This window comes from Columba livia, chromosome 27 (genome assembly GCF_036013475.1).
Source record: "Columba livia isolate bColLiv1 breed racing homer chromosome 27, bColLiv1.pat.W.v2, whole genome shotgun sequence".
Lineage (NCBI taxonomy): Eukaryota > Metazoa > Chordata > Aves > Columbiformes > Columbidae > Columba > Columba livia.
Genome location: NC_088628.1, coordinates 3,811,289 through 3,832,392, shown reverse-complemented (window position 1 = coordinate 3,832,392; position 21,104 = coordinate 3,811,289). Strand labels below are relative to the sequence as shown.

The window sequence follows — 21,104 nt, the reverse complement described above, 5'->3', positions numbered from 1 at the left end:
GCAAAACTTCCACTGTCTTTACTCACTGATCTCTAAAGTATTGATTCCCACTGAGGTTTCTCAGATAGAAGCCCTGCATCTCCAAATTTATGTTAATGGCAAAAGTACAAGCCAGGTTGCAGGTGTGACCAGTGCACAGCCCGAGCTGCCTCTGAATGGGGCAGAGCGAAAAATCATGTTCAAAACCCAAGCCCCCAGCACCAAGGATACAACAGCACCTCTGTTCCTATTCCTACCAGACACACGGCTCACAGGGGACATATCAGTTGTTTCCTGACAGCAGCTTTCTCCTTAATTCAGGTGGCAGCAGCGCAGGGGCTTTGCTGTGTGTTCCAGCTGCCGCATACCAAGACAGATGTGTCGTGTCTGCAGCTGGAATCGCTACAGAGTTTGAACTCCCCCAGCAGGAGGTAGGTCAGAGCCAAAGTGTCCGGCTCAGTCCTGCAACTGAAATTGCCCTGAGCCCTGTGTCTCCATCGCACTCTGTGAGAAGGGGAGAGCAAGAGCTCTTCAGCCCAGGCTACGAAGAGCAGCTCTCAACACCAACTGGCTTTTTGCAGACATTAATTGTAGAATCAGAGTAATTTAGCTTGGAAAAGACCTTTAAGATCATTCAGTCCACCCATAAATCAGGATGATGATTAGATGGGACTTCGCTGGACAGGCTGTTTGCACCCTGGGGTCTGGATTCTCTGTCATTCTCCCTTGTTTTAACTTGCTCCATCTGCCAGATCAGCATGGACATGGGCCATCGCTGCATCAGGAGACAAGGACACGCTGTCTGCACCCCACAAATCGCTTGGTCTTCATGTCACTCGGTTGCTCACATGTAAATGGAGGAAATGGCTCTGATCTTCCTATCGGAGGCTGCGCAGGTTCAGTGAGGTCCTGGGTCAGGCAAGTGGCAGCTGGGACTGGAAACTCGAGCCCTGGACCCCACGAAGCTTCAGTTATCTTCCCAGCAAAGCACATATTGGGGTAGGCTACACCAGAAGATCATTTGATTCCAAAATGAATGTCTCTGGTTGTGGGAACAGACTCCAGCCCTCTGCCTGCACCATGCACCCCAAACACTCCCACACACATGGGGCTGAGAGCCGGCCCAGCCCCAGGGGAACAGGGGGCGGATGGTGGCAGCGCAGCCCGATACACGGCGGATCTCTGCTCCTTCTGGGCCCACACCAGCAGCTGCGGTGGGGCAGCCCAGAGCAAGGACATCTCTTACTCCTCATGTCTCTGCTGCTCCCGGTGGCTTAGCCAGCAGCTTTTCTTACAGAAGGGAACCCAACCTCACCACGGGCTGTGCTGGAGGCTCCGGTGACCTGCAGCGTCAGGAGTGCTCCTTGCGGAAAGGTGCATTTCTGGCACTACCCAGCGAGAGGCAGAGCTGCCACGTGCTTGGCCAACCCTCAACCGCTGCGCATTGCTCCCTGCATCAGTGAATAATTGTTCTTTTCCACTTCCTACGCCTGAACTTCAGTTTGGCTCCTGGAATCTGTGCTAATTCCCACTCAGTTCTTTAATCCCCAGGTTAATACCCTTAGGCATTTTTAGCCATAAACTCACAATGACGAGCCCCTTAAACCTTCTCCTTGGGCAACTTTTTTCCATGTTTAATTTCAACTTGCACCTGTGGCAATTTACAGACACTTTCAAGTTATTAAACAGGACACAGAGCAGCAGTCTGAAGCTGTGGAGGGGGTGAAGATCTCTGCTCCTTTGGATGGGGGTGCCCAGAGTCTTTCCAAGGCAAAGCAATCCTGGGGAACAAACCCCATGCTGAGCTGATGCCCCAAGCCTCTCCTCTTCCCACCAGTGCCAGGCACACTTGACATCCACATCGCACAGAGGCCACGAGGCGCCGTCACTTATCAACAACGGGTAAAAACACAACTTGTAATGTCACCCTTGTGAGAGGCAATGAGAAAAGACGTGACAACTGCACCTCATGTCTCTTAGTCACATTATAAAGCGTCTTCTGCTGCTCTCCTTGTGCAGCCGTTCGAAGATAAAGGAAAAGCTTGTTGGGAAACAGCCTTCCCAAATCAGCTCCCCAGTGATTTGCTCCACAAAGCGCCTTTCAAAATGATTTATGCTAATCTCACAAGCAGACTGAAAATGTTACACAGGGACAGGGCAGGTTGTTCTGCACCAACATGCCCTCAGTCTGTACTTCTGCCCAACTTGGAAAGACCTCAGTCCTACACAAAGGACGTTCTGGGCAAAAGGCTCTTGAGCCAGTTTTACTGAGGGTTTGTGTATCTAAAACACGTTTGCAGGTCTGGTGGAACAACTACTTCTTTATCACCTCTTTGTTTTTCAAGAAAGACATTTACTATCTATTGGATCTTTGAAAAGCAAAGCACCTATAAGTGTTGATTCATAATGTCATGAGGAGGAAAAAAAACACACGTCAGTCTCTGTTTCCGTGGATTTACAGCAAATTCAGTTTGCTAAACACAACCTGGATGAGGCATTGAGGCTGCAGGCTGGGTCGGAAAGTCCCGAGCAGATGTCTGTGCCCACCGTCCCACGGTTTCACCGCCCTCCAACAAGCACTTATTGCATTAGCTGTTTGAAAAGGCTCATCTGTCTGAACTGCCGAAAACAAGCGCCCATTAAGGAGCACGCTGTAACGAACCACCTGAACACGGGGGCGCCGGGAGGATGTGCGGGAACCGTCCTCACCCCCTGTGCCGCAGGAACGTGGATGTGTTCTGTGCAGAAAGCCACCGGGATATTCCCGGTTGCTAATTGTGGTGGGGAGGGATGTGATTTTATGGTATGTTAAGCAATCCTTCAACCCTTCCTTGCCTGGATTTTGCAATTCTGTGGTCTTGTTCTCCTTGTTACAGTAACCTTAATTTGGGGGTTGGGATTAATTTCGTATCCTGCTCACTTGGCCCAGGGAGCAGAGTCCAATTATGCAGCCGTGACCTTCATTCCAAGTTAGCAGAGTTTCTGCAAACGAACCTCCTTTGTGCTTCACAGAGCCACTCAAATAATGGAATTTCCTTCCTATGGGAAATACCGATATTTCAACATTTATTTTTGCCCTATTTTGGAACAAAAAGTCAAAATTTCAACTCTAGCGGCACATGGAGTTTAGGGAAAATTCAGAAATGTAAAGAAGTGTTTTGGTTTGGATCAGACTGGTGTAAATTTGCTCCCACCTGAGCTGTCATATTTCTTCATGTGAGTGCCCCTCATGCTGATTTTTTGCCCCATTGGGTAGACTACAGCTCTCATGACCCTCTGCAGTGTCCCCTGTCACGGTGCAGCATCCCTGATGGCAAAGGCCAAGGGGAAGACGGCCAGGGGGGCTAAAAAAGAGCATAAACATTTTGGTTAGAGTTTCTGATGGGACAACGAAACAAAGGAAGCGATGGTGAAAAAATCCGCTACCCCAAATTTCCGACTGGGTGGTTTCAACTGACGAGTGAGACAAACTTGTGTGAGCTCCTGAAGTTTCTGTCGCTCAAAAGTGCCCTCGTTTTCTCCTTGGTTCTGCTGAGGATGTGTGCGATTGAGACGTTTCAGCTATTTTGAACCGCAGCTCGTGTTCCCAGCTTCTCCCAGGTGCACAGGGAATTGTGCTGCACAATTTTAGGGGGAGTTCTGCCTCGAGAGTTTAGTTTGTACCATTTTTTTTTGGAAAGCTCTCTATATGATTATACAGGCCCAGCCAGTGCAAACTGCAGATGCATGAGGTGGTCACTCCTTAAGTCTTAAGTTAAACCGTCATTTTGTCAAATATTTTAAAAAATTTTAGTCACACTTCCACTGTTCCCTCCCCAAAAGGTTCCTGGTGGGAACTCAGCAGGACAAGAGGTGCAAGGGCTCATTCGGCTTTTCTTCCCTGACTAACCCACCTCTGGTCCACCCAGCACCATGTTTTCTGCTGGCACCACAAAGCACCTGGCAGTTCTGCCCAATGTATTTGAAAGAGGCTTGATCTGAGTATCACGCCATAAACAAGTTCTTTTAAAGACATTTTTGTCTTACCTTATTGTATTTGTACACTTAACTCTACCCTATTTTATATTTTACCCATGACTTGGGCATGGTTTGTGCAGCACAGAGACAGGCCCAGGGCAGCGACCGTCCCTGTGCTGGGACCTGGGGAGGCCAAACCGCCAATCCTGGGGTCACTTTTGGGCCTCTCGTGCCAAGAAAACCCTTGAGGTGCTGGAAAGAGTTGAGAGAAGGGAACAGAGCTGGTGAGGGGCTGGAGCACAAGTGTGATGGGAGCGGCTGAGGGACCTGGGGGGTTCAGCTGCAGAACAGGAGCTGAGGGGAGACCTTCTGATCTCTGAACTGCCTGAAAGGAGCTTGGAGCCAGGGGGGTCGGGCTCTGCTCCCCAGGAACAAGCGCCAGGAGCAGAGGAAACGGCCTCAAGTTGCGCCAGGGGAGGTTGAGGTTGGATGTGGGGAACAATTTCTTCCCCAAAGGGCTGTGGGGCATTGGAACAGGCTGCCCAGGGCAGTGCTGGAGTCACCATCCCTGGAGGGCTGGACAGACGGACATGAGGTTCTCAGGACATGGGTTAGTGGTGGCCTTGGCAGTGTTTGGTTTATGGTTGGACTCAATGATCTTGAAGGTCTTTGCCAACATCAATTATTCTATGATTCTAATACCCATGTGGCGCTGCATTTTCATTTCTTTTCTTCCATGAGCAGACAGCGTCCGTCCTTCCTTCCCACCAGCCTGTGCTGGGCTCTGCTTCACACAGCACCAACAGCTGCCCCTGTTCTCATGTTCCCAGGTTTTGCAGCTCTCTCCTGGTTCACTGCTGCAGTTTCCATGTGCGCTGGAGTTTCAGAGCGGATGCCAAAACCCATCAGCTGCCCGGCTGTATATTAGCACAGAGTTTGCATTCTTAAGACAGCTGGAAAATCACTTTCTGCTTCTGCTTCATAAAAAGCAAAGTGCCAGAGCTGTCTCTTCTATGCTCTACTGGCATTTTAGCTATTAACCAACTCTTTACTTCTGCTGCTCTGATGATATATTTGTCCAAATTTAACTTGGCCCATTTTCTTTGGCATTCTCCGCATGGTGTTGCCATTGGCATTGTGCTCTTCTCCAGCAACTCCCAATGCTGTATATGTGTATATGTATTACAAGGACAAAAGGGACCCATTGTGATCATCTAGTCTGACCCCATTTTCCAGGACAGGAATAGCCCTGTGTTAATTAATATTCTTTTAAGTAGAATATACTATTTAGAAAAATTTCTGAACCTGCATTACTCTCTTCTAGTGGTGATGAATTCACCACAATTCCCTGCAAATTATATAAGCCTGGGTCTACCTAACCCTGGAAATTATGCATGATAATTAGGAAGAAGCAGTCAGCTGCTGCTGAGCTGATTTTAGTGATGCTAATGGTAGTACCAGCATTGAAACACCAAGGGGCTGTGACTTAGTCAACGTGGATGTTCAAACACCTTCAGACACAGTGTTAGAGGCTAAAGCGCAAACGAGATCTGGTGTATGAAAAGCTTAGTCAAGGTGGATGACGCTGCAGCAGCCACTGGGGTGGCAGCACCTCACGTTTCTTCCAGATGCCCCCTCAAACGGTCATTCTCCCAGCGTAGATTCATGTCCCTCCTCTTCTCCCAAGTGAGATCTTAGACTACAGACCCAAGCGTCGTGTTGACTTCGAGGGTCTGATTTTGCAATTTGATTCGCATTGGGAGCCTATCCAGTTATTCACTGGCCTTCTGGAAGGAGAAGAATTCAGAACTACAGGAGTTCAGAGAAAGCAGATCTGTAGAGGAAATCTACACCCTCGGCTTTCCTTTGCTGAGCTGCAGAATCCCCTAAACCCACCTGCTGAATTTCAGCTACTTCTGATGGACTTTGTCTCTCATTCTCTCAAGTTGTCTCTATGAAAAACATGCTCTGCCTCTTCTTGAGAGAATTTATTTCATTGTTTTTATGACGCTGTTCTGTCGTGTTCTTAGGCTCCTAATTTTAACCAAACATCCGTTTACCTTGGCGCAGACTTGGCGTAAGACTCCCAGGTGGAGAACTCAAAGGCTCCTGGATCCAGCGGGAATCTTCACATCTTCCCAATGTGGGGCGTCTCCTAGAAGCTGTGTCAGAAAGATACAGAATCTCCTCTTAAAGACTGCAGGTGATATCATACGCATTTCCTTACCTTTGTAGGCAGAAAACCGTATCTTATATCAAAGCCATTTTAGCTATCTGCCCAGCTTTGGATCCTTTCCAGTCAGCAAGATCTCTGCCAGTTCACTCTTTTATAGGTTTAATTACATGAATGCAGTGTTAAGTCAATAAACCAGCATTCACATTAAGTTGAATAGGTCGAGCTTCACAAGCTTTTCCCCTCATTACATCTTTGATCATTTGGAAGTATTTCAGGGAGAAGTCATGTCCTTCCCTTCAAACAGTTCTGCAGTGTCTCAGTGAGGTTTGCCCAGTTTGGTGCTACAGAGGGGTCTGCTGGGCACAGCACCACCGAGCCCGCAGGGATTTGGTGCCCAGGTGTCCTTGGCGCCCCCGGACAGGTGCACACACGGGTTTGTGTACACGAGGAGGGTGCTGGGAGCAAAAACACCGCATGGGATCCCTCCTGCTGCTATTCCCAGACAGGGATTTTTCATCCCCTACGACAGATCACAAAGCAGAGGGGGGAGAGGTGGCCCCACGTGTGTCCGGCCGAGCTCGGGCACGCAGGGCCGGGTCCCTGAGCTTTGGAGCGCAGCCGGCAGCAGAGGCAACGCACACTGTCTCACAGCTCATTACGGAATCTGAGCCAAAGGGAAGGCACGTTCCCAGCTTATCAGGCCACCTCCTCTGTGAGCTCTCTGATCTACTTTTCCAGTGATTGTTCCTGACCCAGGAGAAGCCCCTGAGAAATCTCGCAGTTCATAGCCTGCGGCTACACGGGCACCCGCCAGCAGCCACGGCGCGAGCCGGGAGCGCGGCACACGCAGCCCAAATAACCAGATGGAAAATTCCATCCAGTCCCTCACAGCAGACCACGCTAAAGCGCTTGGGAAGCAAACCTTGAGTATCTGCTGGCCGGGCTGCCGTTCTGCTTTGCTCCCGTGAATTGTGCCATGCTTGCCAGGACACCCGCGCTATCTGCTCAGCCCTCAGTTAGCGCTGTGATAAGCAGGGGCTCTGGAACAGCGTCCTGCCTCCTTCGCTCTGCTTTATAATGTTATTTTTTAGCACTGCTGACAGTCATAGTGGAGAGACAGGAAGGGTGAGGCTCCAGAACGGGGGTGGCAGAACTGACCTCTCCTCCAGCTCTGGCCAAGCTGAGCACAAGAAACCGGTTCCTCTGAAGTTTCCACTCCTTGCCCCCCTGCTGATCAGCTCTAGACAAGCTCTTCTCACCCCAGATTCACTCAAAACCTGCTAACTCGTGTACAATTGGTCAAACAACTCACAAAGGTCTCTTCTTACTTAAAGACTATCAAACCATGAAGGATAAAGTAATAGGGATAAATGCCAGCCTTTCTACGCTGCAGGGATCCCGACTGGCCGGGGATCTGAACGCGTTCGTGTGCTCCCACCTCTCTCTGCCTTATTTGTGCATTTTCCCCCTTCTTGGCACATTCCCACCCACGCACACGCTCTTACCGACTGAATTCGCAGCTGTGCTTGCTGAAGATTTGTTCGATCCCGTGTCAGGAGGTGACAAAAGCCGGCGAGTGTCTGGGCAGAAAGCCTCGTGCTCCAATGTCACTCCGGTCACCAGCGAACACCCAGTGCGAACCAATGGGAGCAAACCCCAAGGGAATCAGACAGCTGCAAATCCTGGAAACTAAGCTTCACGCTTTCAGTGTGCTACTGCTCATTTCGTTGGAATACTATGCAGCTAAATAATACAGAAACCTTTGGATTTAGGCAGCAGATCAAGAAATAAACGTTACTCAGATTTTTTCCCCGTGACACTCGTAAAACCTGGAGTGTCTCACTTGTTATTGGCCACGGGGCAGCCCCTGCTCTGACCACGGGAGGTATGACGAGATGCAGAACCAGCATCTCCACATTTATCCAAGTGACCAAACGTCCACCTTGCAGCAATAACATACTCTTGGTGCTGACGAGAAGGGGAGCAAGGTGTAGACAAGAAGCACTTTCTGAAGGATTTTACTTAGGTATTTGGTAACAAGGTTACTTAATAAGGCTTCAGTTCCATGATATGCTTCCCCTTAGGCAGGTTTCTAGATTAATATATTTCATCTACATTGCCTCAAAAAAGAGTTGATGCGGGGAGGTTCCAGTATAAGTTGGTTCCAGGTTCCAGTGTAAGTTGGGGAATGACCCATTAGAGAGCAGCGTAGGGGAAAGGGACCTGGGGGTCCTGGGGACAGCAGGGTGACCATGAGCCAGCACTGGGCCCTTGTGGCCAGGAAGCCAATGGTACCTGGGGTGGGTTAGAAGGGGGTGGTCAGTAGGTCAGAGAGGTTCTCCTGCCCCTCTGCTCTGCCCTGGGGAGACCACACCTGGAATCTTGTGTCCAGTTGTGGCCCCTCAGTTCCAGCAGGACAGGGAACTGCTGCAGAGAGTCCAGTGCAGCCACCAAGATGCTGGAGGGAGTGGAGCATCTCCCGTGTGAGGAAAGGCTGAGGGAGCTGGGGCTCTGGAGCTGGACAAGAGGACACTGAGGGGGGACTCATTCCTGGGGATCAATATGGAAAGGGGGAGTGTCAGGAGGATGGAGCCAGGCTCTTCTGGTGACAACCAGTGACAGGACAAGGGGCAATGGGTGCAAACTGGAACACAGGAGGTTCCACTTAAATTTAAGAAGAAACTTGTTGGGGTGAGGGTGGCAGAGCCTGGCCCAGGCTGCCCAGGGGGTTGTGGAGTCTCCTTCTGTGCAGACATTCCAACCCGCCTGGACACCTTCCTGTGTAACCTCATCTGGGTGTTCCTGCTCCATGGGGGGATTGCACTGCATGAGCTTTCAGGTCCCTTCCAGTCCCCGACATTTTGGGATTCTGTGATTCTGAGGTCTGTTGGCACTTTCAGGTCAGCTAATTTAAAATACAGTACCAGAAGAGGCACTGAAATTTAAACAAGTGATGCTTGGTCAGTCTAACAAACATTTCCAGGGAACTAGCTCAAAAATGACTTACTGAGTTCTGGTTAAGATGTGTACCTTGCATAGCCACGGTATAAAATATGAAAGACTAGACGGAGTGAAGACACAGTCAGTGTCCTTTACTTACATGAAGCCCGAAAGCAAAGCTGATACTCAAAGGTCACAAGTGTTTGAGTTTCTGTTCACAAAACCTGGGCTCACAAAACTTTGTGAGAACAAACCATAGTAGAGATATTTCCAACCCTCATCAGCTCTTCCTGTGACAACGGGAAATGGCTCAAAATCTCTGAGAACCAGAAATAAGAAAGAGCATTTCCTGCCCTTTGCCAGTCCCTTAGCACCTTTAATGCTTCCCCTGATCAGGAGTCCTGCCCACATTTGGGATCTCCTGTGTGAACAACAAGTCTTCATGTAAAATGGAGCAGCAATGTGGGTATTACCCTTACAGGGTTCCCACCAAACCTTCACACTGTAGACCTGGAGTGAAGCCCAAAGGGCTTGGGGGGCAGCGGGAGCGCAGGATTGCTCAGAACCAACCTCTGTCTGCTCAGGCTGAACAACAGTGTCTGCACAGGTGTAGTGCCCTGGTTTACAAAGATATAGTGCCCTGGTTTACAGAGATATAGTGCCCTGCTCAGCATGGCCAGGGGACCAAACACTTCTGAGCTGGAGGCAGCGCTGGACACGCAGGAACCCCCTGGAGATGTCCTGAGCCTCGTGCCTTTGTCTGCGCGTCCCATGCTCTGCTTATTTCAGGTATTCCTCTGACCTCCCAAGTCTAGGAAGGTGTCATTTAGAATGAAAATTGGAATTGACATAATCAGAGATTTCCCAAGAAAGCGTTCTTACCGCCCAGTCACAAACGTGTCGTGGCAAAAGTCGCGGTGGCTGGTGACGTCCTTAGGGACGGACACTGGTCACAGAATCATAGAGTCATTTGATTGGAAAAGACCTTGAAGATCATCAAATCCAGCTGTTCACATAACACTGCCAAGAATGAGACACATCGGCACCACAGCCCAAAGCCTTTATCTCCTCCTTAATATACACTACAGATTTGAATGTCCACAGTGTATATTTCTCATTTTCCCAACTATTTTTGATGATAGTTTTTTCAGTGCTAGGTTTTGAAGCCAAGACAGGCGGCAGCTGCTGTTGTTACATGCAAAATGTTCCAGATTGCTAGAGAATCTCTAAAAGCATCATGGAGGTAAAGAAGAGAGAAGAAACTAAAGGTATTGACTGTTTGCAGGAGTATTCACAAACTTACCTGTTAAATTGTTTCCCTGGAAGAGCAAGAATGCAGCGAATCGGGACATTACGGGACCACAGTCGAAACCAAGGAAGTGGAATTTTGTAGTAAGAAATAGTGGAAAATCAAGTGCTCGCCTCCCCATCTAGTGGTGACGTTCAGAAGGAAGAATGCTCCAGTAAAATCATCTGTGTGCATGCGGCTTTGGGAATGGACTCCAGGCTCAAACACCACAAACGTGGTTCTTACACGTTTTTGCACGTTGATCCTATTCAGCTGGACAGGCTGTTGCCGTTATAACTGTCCACGTCTTCTCCCTCTTCTACCCATACAACTCGTTTCAGACAGTCTCTGAGAATGATAGAGATCAAATAAATCACAGAATCGTAGGAAGGTGTAGGTAGGGCAGGACATTTTGTGCTTTCGCTTGCTGGTTGACACAAGGCTGGCTTCAAAGTCAGGTCAGGTTACTCAGCCAAATTTGGTTCAGTTGAATGTGACGCTCTCCAAGGATGGAGATTCACCAGTCACTGGTCCATATGCCAGTCCTGCTCCACCACCTTGGGAAAGCAGTCCAAGAAAACACAGTCCTGTCAGAGAAGGGGTGTTAAACTCCATTTTGCTCGCATGCTGCAGAGGAAACGCTGCTTGCATTTCAGCTCCAAGTTGTGCCAAATACCAGCCCAAACCACCAGGAATTCCCAGGTTTCTGTCTGTTAGCTCAGCTCTCGTTCCCGCAAGCCTTGCGCGCACTTCCAGGCTCCATCGCCGCGCAGATCCCACAGAGCTACGGGGCCACCAGCACATCGATTCCAGTCCTGGAGCCGGGAAGGTCAAAGCTCGGGAGCAGCGTTCACATTTCAGGTGAATTACTGATGTGAACTACAGACTACAAACCTTTCTAAGGTAATTCTTTGTGTTTGTGAGCGGGCTTAGTCGCCCTTGTTCACATACACTTTGCTGTGAGCCACAATTTGGAGCAACCTTTGTGTCCTCAAAGAGAAAACATCAGCTTTTCCCAGCCTCCGGCTTCAGGGATCCCCAGCACGGCGTTTTTTAGGACTGTGCCCACAGGTCTGGTGTTTTGGCACATCCCTTCAGCTCCTCATGGCAAGAAACACCCGGACCTCTGCTCTCAGGGCCTACGAAACCTCCTTCCCCTCATTCCAAACCACCATCCCAGAAGGTTCCGTGGAGACCAGGTTGCTCTTCTGAGCTGACCCATGAGCGACGTCGGGATGAACGGGGCTGTGTGCCTGCAGGAAGCCGTTCAAATTCTAGAGGTTCACTCAGCTGTTTGTTACATGCAAAGCAATTAACACAAAAACACTCCCCTCCATGTGCACTGCGCCACGCTGTTACAGGGCCTGCAGGTGAACTCGCGTACAGTTCCTGGAAACGCTCCATAAGTCCTACAGTATTCCCTTTTTAATTATATTATTAATACTATATTAAATATTTATACTCTAATAAGTATCACTACTAATATTTTCTAAGCCAGGTTCAATTCTGCAGTGCATTGAGCACACAAGTCACTTCACTTGTGAATCCACCTGCTGACAGGACCTATTGAGCCTTTCACCACAGCAAGCGTTTCACCTTATAGATTTTCCTACTGAAATCATTGTGAATGGTTTGTGAAGGACAGTAGAAGGAAATTAATTTAATAACAGCCTGAAAGCCTTTTGGAACTGTACCAGATGCCACAGAAAAGACAAAGTGTGGGCTGTGTGGACAGTTGGTTCCTCAAACCTGAACTCTCCCCTTACGGCTGGAGGAAGACTGATGGCTTTCCTTCCTCAGGGAAAAACCTACGGCTCAGTCCTCCCTAAGGGAGCAATAAATGTTTCATAATAACTCACCTGCTGAGTTAGAACCTCTGAAAATAATGGTGGTAACCAACATGTTGTTAAAGACCCTCACGAGAGCTTATGCGCAACTATTGGTTTCCAATCATGAACTTCCACAGCTGCAGGTGCCTTGAAGTCAGGCCAACAGGTGTGTTCTCTTTATCATTTCCAGCAAGCAAATGTTTGTAAATCTGTGGCTTGGCAGCTGTTCAATAACACCATGTCATTCATACAGCAGCTTCTGGCTGAGGGTCATGATGCCGCAGGAGGTCTCGGCTGTCACAAGAGGGATGAGGATTCTCACAAAACACCCTGGATTTGGTCTAGAAGACCCACAGAAATGGTCTGGCAGCTGGGAAAGCCCATGACATTGGCCAACTGAGTCTGACAGAAACCCGTGGAAAAGGAAGCCCTGTCCTTCCCAAGGTTACATGTCCCATGCCATGAGGAATGAGACCTCTGAGAAATAACCCCACCGGTTCAGAGACAAGCTAAAAAAATAGGTTCTCAACTGGATCATAGAATCATAGCATGCCAGGGATTGGAAGGGACCTGGAAAGCTCATCCAGTGCAATCCCCCCATGGAGCAGGAACACCCAGATGAGGTTACACAGGAAGGTGTCCAGGCGGGTTGGAATGTCTGCACAGAAGGAGACTCCACAACCCCCCTGGGCAGCCTGGGCCAGGCTCTGCCACCCTCACCCCAAACAAGTTTCTTCTCACATTTAAGTGGAACCTCCTGTGTTCCAGTTTGCACCCATTGCCCCTTGTCCTGTCACTGGTTGTCACCAGAAGAGCCTGGCTCCATTCTCCTGACACTCACCCTTTCCATATTGATCCCCAGGAATGAGTCCCCCCTCAGTGTCCTCTTGTCCAGCTCCAGAGCCCCAGCTCCCTCAGCCTTTCCTCACACGGGAGATGCTCCACTCCCTCCAGCATCTTGGTGGCTGCGCTGGACTCTCTGCAGCAGTTCCCTGTCCTGCTGGAACTGAGGGGCCACAACTGGACACAAGATTCCAGGTGTGGTCTCCCCAGGGCAGAGCAGAGGGGCAGGAGAACCTCTCTGACCTACTGACCACCCCCTTCTAACCCACCCCAGGTACCATTGGCTTCCTGGCCACAAGGGCCCTGTGCTGGCTCATGGTCACCCTGCTGTCCCCAGGACCCCCAGGTCCCTTTCCCCTACGCTGCTCTCTAATAGGTCATTCCCAACTTACACTGGAACCTGGGGTTGTTCCTGCCCAGATTCAAGACTCTACACTTGCCCTTGTTCTATTTCATTACATTTTCCCTGCCCAGCTCTCCAGCCTGTCCAGGTCTCTGATGGCAGCACAGCTTCCAGTGTCAGCCACTCCTCCCAGCTCAGTGTCATCAGCAAACTTGCTGATCAATTCCAGCACAACCCGACTTACACAGTGTCCTGGATATGCTTCCCAATTACTAATGACCACCGCATCACTGCAAATCATAGAAATGAATTTCTAGTGTCCACCTTCTTGTCCGGGGCACTGGGAAAGCGATGGGGTTGGAACTGGGATCACAATTACCTGTGGTGCTGCCTTCGCTCTCCATCCTCTGTTTCTCTCCGTGCTGATGAAGCGTTACAGCTACAAATGCCAAGCGATGTTATCGCTGCCATGCCATGAACACAACACTGTGAATCCTTCGGGGTCTGAGCTCATCCAGATTACAAAGGTTCCAACACGGTGGGTTGGGGGTTTTTTTGAGAGCTCAGCCGTGGAAAAATATTTAATTTGTCAAAGTCATCGTGACTTTTAGGCCACGTCCCTTTAGAAATGCTGACCTAACAATAGTACTAATCAGAAAGTATGGCATTTATAGTATCTTAATGGCATGCACCCAAAATAGATTCTAGTTATATCAGCAAGTTGACAAGCTCACAGGGTACAGATAACTCTTGTAATTAATTTCTAAAAGTCACAGGAACTGTAAAGTTGGTGTGAGCGGAGTTTACTTTTTATTGAAATAATACAGTGCCAGAATCACCTTTACCCTGGTATTACTACCCGAAGGTAAATTAAATCAGAATCTGGCCTCCAAACTCTGTTAGGATAAAACTCTTAATTTTCCTCTCTTATGTTAATGATGCTGGGAATATGGGCTCTAATTAGAGCGTGAATAGAGAGCACACTGTGACCTGCTGGCTCTTAAGGTCTGAAGAGCAGTTTCTGAGGTTCGTTCTTGCTAAATCACTTCCCTTAACTAGGTCACACCATCCACCATGCTGGTACCACTCATTCGTTAGAGAACGCAGAACGGTAATTCCGATAATTAAAGTCGCCTGACATTTCCATGATAAAAACATGTTCAGCGTTATAGGTATAACAGGCTTTCATGCTCTGAAGTGAGATTTTCCATAATGGATATCCATATCAGAATAAAGGCTTACATTCAAAATGTAATTATTGTTTTTTAGATACTCACATAATGGGTAATTACTCTCACACCTTTTAAATATTAGTGTTTGGCTCAGTTTGTAGGACACACCTGCTTTGGGACAGGAACTTAATTCCATAAAAACTGGAACTAAGTCAGCCACATTGTCTATCCCTGAAAACGATGGTTCTCCTGTGGTTACAGACAAGCTAATGTTGTCGGCTGAATTCTCTGCACCAAATGTGATCCCGTTCTCCAGGGAAGAGGCACAGACAAGGTCTGGACCTACAAACAGACTCGGGATGTGGTTTGGGAATCACACAACCAGCACCAGTGCCAGGCCCTGGAACAAAAAACCCTACAAAGCTGTTCAAAGTCTGAGGCCACGAGCAGAGGAGATGGAAAAACCAGCTTTAAGTCAGCTAGGATCAAATAAAGAATGCGCGGCCTGATGACCAGAGTTTCAGTAGCGCTGCCTGAGGTTAATTGTGATTGTTAATAGCAGTGTTGGTTTTCTCCGTCACTCGCTGTGACAACTATTCCAAGCTGCTTTCTCCTTCCTTTCTGCTCTGCCCACCCTCAGATCAGCACCTCCTGTTCTCTTAGGTGCTTACTGGATATTTTCTTCGCTGTTGTTGGTTGTCACAAGTTGCATTTAGTCTCTGAAAAGTTGTATTTAGTCTCTGAGTGCAGCTGCAGCTTTACCCACCACAATGAAAACCCCGTTCCTGCATATAAGACTATCGCTCAAAATTTTATGTGAAAACGGCATTAATGTTCCTCAGCTTTTCACAGTTGCCTTGTGAATAGGAGGTTTGATTGACGGTGACAATAGCCCAGTTCTTTTGAAGTTGTTTCCTTTTCAAGGAGCAGATACAGTCGTACTCACTGAGTTACCGGCCCAGCCTCCCTTTTTAGCCTCCTTACAGGCATTATACATCAGGCTTTGCATTCAAACACTTTGTATTCAGACTCTGCACCGAATACAGAATAACTAATTAATTATTACTAATTTCCTTGAGTGATTTTCTCTACTGTGTCCCTTTTATTTTAAATCCTGGATCTTCTCCAGAATTTAGATACTTAATCCCCATGGAAGCCAATGAGTTCAACAGCCTTGAGGATCTGGGATTTCTTCTAGTCCCAATCTCTTTCCCATTCTTAGCTCCAGAGAGGACAGGTTTGGGCTCAGGCCTAACCCAAGCTTGTCTAAGGCCTCACTGTGTCCGTCAGGTCCCTGTGGATATCACGACCCAAGTCCTGCCCTCAGAGACCCGGGGGTGACTTGCTCAGGACTGTGTAGCATGCTGAATAGCGAGAAGTTCATTTAAGCCAGGGAAGGATGGCAGGATCCATCTTGGGTGAAAAGCAACTCCAGCTGAGCTTGGCTTTCCTAACACCACCCCTGCAAGCTGAAGAAGTATTTCTATATTCCTCTTTAGCAGTCTGTCCTTGTTTCTGTCTCCTGTGGACATATTCTTTTCATTCACAAGGCCTGTGTTTAGCCAATTTGTCTCCAGACACATCTCCTTATTTCCCTGATTGCTGGGACAGGCTGCTCTTGTGCTGGAGGAAGAAGTCCCTAACGAGCTGCCGGCTCTCTTCAGCTCCTCCTCTTTCACAGAATCCCAGAATGTCAGGGGTTGAAGGGCCCTGGAAAGCTCATCCAGTGCAATCCCCCCATGGAGCAGGAACACCCAGATGAGGTTACACAGGAAGGTGTCCAGGCGGGTTGGAATGTCTGCACAGAAGGAGACTCCACAACCCCCTGGGCAGCCTGGGCCAGGCTCTGCCACCCTCACCCCAACAAGTTTCTTCTCATATTTAAGTGGAACCTCCTGTGTTCCAGTTTGCACCCATTGCCCCTTGTCCTGTCCCTGGTTGTCACCAGAAGAGCCTGGCTCCATCCTCCTGACACTCCCCCTTTCCATATTGATCCCCAGGAATGAGTCCCCCCTCAGTCTCCTCTTGTCCAGCTCCAGAGCCCCAGCTCCCTCAGCCTTTCCTCACACGGGAGATGCTCCACTCCCTTCAGCATCTTGGTGGCTGCGCTGGACTCTCTGCAGCAGTTCCCTGTCCTGCTGGAACTGAGGGGCCACAGCTGGACACAATATTCCAGGTGTGGTCTCCCCAGGGCAGAGCAGAGGGGCAGGAGAACCTCTCTGACCTACTGACCACCCCCTTCTAACCCACCCCAGGTACCATTGGCTTCCTGGCCACAAGGGCCCAGTGCTGGCTCATGGTCACCCTGCTGTCCCCAGGACCCCCAGGTCCCTTTCCCCTACACTGCTCTCCAACAGCTCATTCCCCAACTTATACTGGAACCTGGGGTTCCACACCTGCCTCCCACAGAATCCCTTCTGCTCCTGAGCAAACCAAAGCCATTTCTCTTGCAGGGTCTCAGCTCTGCCACTTGTGTTTCTCACTCCCCTCGAGATCCTGAATGCCACAGTTTCATGGTTACTGCAGCCAACGCTGCCACTGATTATCACACCCCCAAACAGCCCTGCCTCAGACATACCAGACCCAGGAGGGTGTCCAGCTGAACTAGATGGCCCATCCAGCAAGTGTAGAAGAATTTATCCCTGACACCCTTTAGAAACCAGATAATGCAGCTTGCACTACTTATCATACAGCTCCAAAAAGTTTTGTTTGCTCTACAGAAAAGCTCCACCAAATCAGTGCTATTCATTTATTCTTACTAATTTTTGCCAGTCCTGCTGTTATACCCAATGGAAAATTCTCCCAGCAGCCAAACCTGGCTTAGGCGCATGGTACTTTCAGGATGGATCAGGAGCCCTTAGATTTTTTTGTGCTAGATTTAGGTTATGGTTGGAGTCGATCTTAAGGGCTTCTTCCAACGAAAAGACTCTGATTCTATGCTGTTGGCTCATTATTAATGAGTAGAGACCCAGCCAATGCAGTTGGGGAGCTCAAGTGCTCTAAGAAGCCAACAATACATGGGGAACACCAAGAGAACAACAAAAGCACCAGTGTGGTTACGTACCATACTGTCTCTACAATGTATATACCGTACGGTAGCATTTTGTGGCCATGTAGACCCTTGGTGCACCTACATTTTGAGCAGTGTGCGCAGTTCTGGAGATGGCAGAAGTCACAGAGAGTGGCAACTATTGCCCTTTGGGACAGAGCAGCAGCCTTCCATGAACTGAAAGGGTTTGATTCTTCAGTCTGGAGAAAAGCCTAGGAAAGACCTGGCCCAGGCTTACACAGCCACTGAGGAGTGAGTGAGGTGGAGGATCACGTGCAGGAAACCCCACAGGACTGTAACGAGGCACTAACGAGGGCAGGGAACGGGAACTCAGCATCAGTTCAACTCATGGAGGGAACTTGTGGGAACTCGATTCATTCAGTGACAAGGGAAGAGCTGTGGAATGGTCAAAGCATGTTTGTCAGAGTTGTAAATAAATAACAACATCAATGATACCCTGTTATGTGACACTGCCAGATCAGAATTATCTATGTGTGGCCTTAAATTGCCCGCCCTCCTGAACACATCTGAAACGAAAAGATCGACAGCTTTTCCCTATTAGAGTTTTCCCTTACATCCGCAGCCACGGGACACTACAAACAGAAAGCAGAGCGCAGCGACGAGCAGGGAACGGAAAGATCCACGGGCAGCCGGTCCCCAGGGCCCCTCGACGGTCACCAGTGCTGGTGACATGCGGAAAAAGCTTTACAACCTGTAAAGCTATAAAACTTTACAACCTGCGAGGATATAAAAAAGGTACGTTTATTTGGCGCTGGGCGCAAGAAGGATCTTTCTTCTAATCTTGTACCATTGATTTTGGCATGAAGCGAGCTTAAATGTACAAAGTGTTACATATCCATGGTAACCCCAGGAACGCCTGCATGTACCCATAACCTTTCCCCGGAAAGGGGGTTCTTACTAAAGTGAGTTCCAGGAAATCATTCCCATAGTCTCCTCATGTGCTGAAGACTCGCGTTACCTCGCCCACTCGAGGATGCTCCTGGGTGCAGCAAAACTCACCTTCGCAGAGTTGGCTGTTTTGAGTAAGGCTCTGTTTGTTAACATAACAGGTTCCACAAAGCTCTAAGCTAGACACTTACTGTGTGGTTAACCCTTTAAGTGTTATTTCGCTCTATCACTGGGGCCTGAGCGGGGACGCGGGCAGGGACCGGGATACGGGGCTCCCCATAACCCGCTGCCACCGGGGGGTCCGCAGCCAGGCTGCCCGCTCGGGCCCACGCAGCCGGCACCGCGGAGACCTCAGGCTCAGCCGGGCTGCCCTGGAGGGACACCGGGCACCCGCCTGTCCCCAACCCCGGCCCCGCCGCCCCGGCCCGGCCGCGCCTCCGCGCACCGACCGACCGACCGACCGACCGACCGGCCCAGCCCGCCGCCGCGCATGCGCCGCCGCGCGTCCCGCCCCGCGCCCGCCGCGCAGCCACCGCGCATGCGTGACGCCGCCACGGAGCGGCCGTAAATCGGCGCAGGCGCGGTGCGGCGGGGGCCGCGGTGAGGGGAAGGCCTCCGGCGGCGCGGGGCATTGTGGGCCCGATTGAGGAAGTAAAATGGCGGACCTCGCGAACGAAGGTAGGCGGGCGCTGGCGGCGCAGCGCGGTGCCGGCTGCGGGCCCGTCACGGGCCGGGTGTCGCCGCGCTCCCAGGCCGGAGCCCGGCCCTGCGATCCGCCCGCAGAGGCGCCGCCGGGCGCGGGCCCGCTCTGAGAAGCGCCCCCTTCCCGCGGCCTCCCCGTGCCCCGGCCCCTCCGGGGCGAGCGGCCGGACAAAGGGAGCGCCGGGCCGGGCCGACGCGCTCCCCGCCGCTCCCGCTCCGCGCTGCGGGGGCCGGTGCCGGGCGGCGCTGGCGGGTGCGCTCGCCGGGATCGCGGCGGGTTCGGGTCCGGCGGGCCCCGGTGCCGCCGCCGAGCGCTGCGCTGCCCCCGGCCCTTCCAGCCGCTGCGTGTCCCTCCCTGTCCAGTTGGTTTTTGGGGTCATTGTCTGCAACTTTAGGGCTGTTGTAAGTTTTTCCTTAACTCCCATTCGCGTTAATCCTTCCTCTAGCTGAAGAAATAATTAGAGTTGGTTATGTAAAACTATGTAAAATATATATATTTTAAACTGGAAACCTCGTTAGTAAAGAAACATTGGTCTGATTCTTCTCTGGGGGGCGTTAGGAAAACACGGCTGTGGGATGTGGGTGTTCCTCTCCAGGTGTGCACGGTTGGAGTGACAGAGGCCATCAACAGTTTGCCTTTGGAAATGAGGCACTTCCCTCCAAGTCTCTGCAAACCCAGGCTTGTCCCGGCTCTGTCTGCTTATCATCCTTCCTTTCAGCGGATGGAAGAGGGGAAGTGCCCAGGAGGTGAATGGAACCATGAGAGGCCCCTTCTTTCGGGATTATTTCTTCCATTTGAGCTCTGCACCAGTGGCAGTTACAATTCTGATATTAACATCAGGCAACAGGAAAGCAAATATCTATTTGTAGGTGTAGCTTTTGAAGGTGGAGGCCATAAGTGGCCAAACACCTAATTACGCTGAAGTTACTTGACAAATCCTGTGGCGCAGCAGGCTGTTGGCTCCCAAACTCCGGGTGAGCTGCCAGTGCCCAAAGCAGCACGATAAGTGGGCTTGAGGATGGTAGTAAATAGTCAAATGTGTAGTGACTCTTTGCGAGGAACTTGATGACAGTATTTATATACTGACATTATAATGACCCTGTTGTTGCAGCCCCTCACTTTACCTCCCCATTTGAGTGGGAAACATCAGGCTCACCAGTGAATTCCAAATTACCAATGTTTGTCGCATCTTTTGATGCTGAACTTGCCGCGTGTTTCTACCCCTTCCTTTATATTTCTGTAGAATTGTGTAGAGTGTTGGGGTGGGAGGGAGGAAAGTGTGGTGCCATCCTTACTTTTTAATCTGATCTTCCTTTCTCTTTTTCCCCACTCTTCAGACTCTTTCCTGACTCTGGTGACTTCCCTCACCTGCAAATGTCTTTAATCTGTGTTCACATCTTCTCCCAGAGTTCTCATCTTCATCCTTCACTGTTGCTTTTTCTTGCAATAAGTTCTTTCATAAGTTTAAGCAAGACCAGCTTCTGCTCTGTTGTCTCTTCTGCTCATTCTAATATGAGCTGTGTTGTGTCTGGGGTTAGTTTTTCTTTCCTCCCGTTCCATTTTTGAGGTGTCTGTTATTTGTATAGCAGTGCAGATACCACATCCTTTCTGGAATTGGCATCCGTCTGCTGCAAGTCGGTGTATTCCATAGACTTTCTACTTGCTTGCTGTCTCTGACCTGGCAGTGGTGTTCTCAGGTGACTTTGGCTGTTTTCTCCTCATTCTTAAGCACATCAATTTATTTGGTTTTTACAGTACTGTAGTTGAGTGTTTTCTTTCGCAGTGCCCAGGTATTTCCATTCAAATATATGAAGTGAGTACTTTGATATTGATAATTCTTTCATCTCCTGCTTCATACCGATCTTCTCTTGTTTGAGGTACGTGATAGCTGAATGTTCATGTTCACAAAAACAAAT

General features: G+C 49.8%; 3 protein-coding genes across 5 annotated transcripts in view; 1 reads left to right on the top strand and 2 right to left on the bottom strand.

Annotated features, from left to right (window-relative positions):
• LOC102090873 (excitatory amino acid transporter 4-like) overlaps positions 1-8,017 on the bottom strand; it is a 31,160-nt gene extending 23,143 nt beyond the window's left edge. The window contains exons 1-2 of one of the 3 annotated variants that reach the window (XM_065042347.1): positions 7,618-8,017; positions 5,997-6,098 (exon numbers count right to left, since the gene is read on the bottom strand). The gene's annotated coding sequence lies outside the window, so the exon portion shown is untranslated. The remainder of the gene's footprint in view (positions 1-5,996; positions 6,099-7,617) is intronic. The other 2 variants (XM_021282473.2, XM_065042353.1) reach the window with 2 other exon arrangements.
• The window catches only part of KLHL33 (kelch like family member 33), a 55,046-nt gene extending 46,586 nt beyond the window's left edge, over positions 1-8,460 (bottom strand). The window contains exon 1 of the mRNA XM_065042345.1: positions 8,336-8,460. The gene's annotated coding sequence lies outside the window, so the exon portion shown is untranslated. The remainder of the gene's footprint in view (positions 1-8,335) is intronic.
• A 10,561-nt stretch (positions 8,461-19,021) lies between these two features.
• RANBP3 (RAN binding protein 3) overlaps positions 19,022-21,104 on the top strand; it is a 43,011-nt gene continuing 40,928 nt past the window's right edge. Inside the window, exon 1 of the mRNA XM_065042330.1 lies at positions 19,022-19,163. Within this exon, the coding sequence (XP_064898402.1) occupies positions 19,142-19,163 (22 nt within the window). The 5' untranslated portion in view covers positions 19,022-19,141. The remainder of the gene's footprint in view (positions 19,164-21,104) is intronic.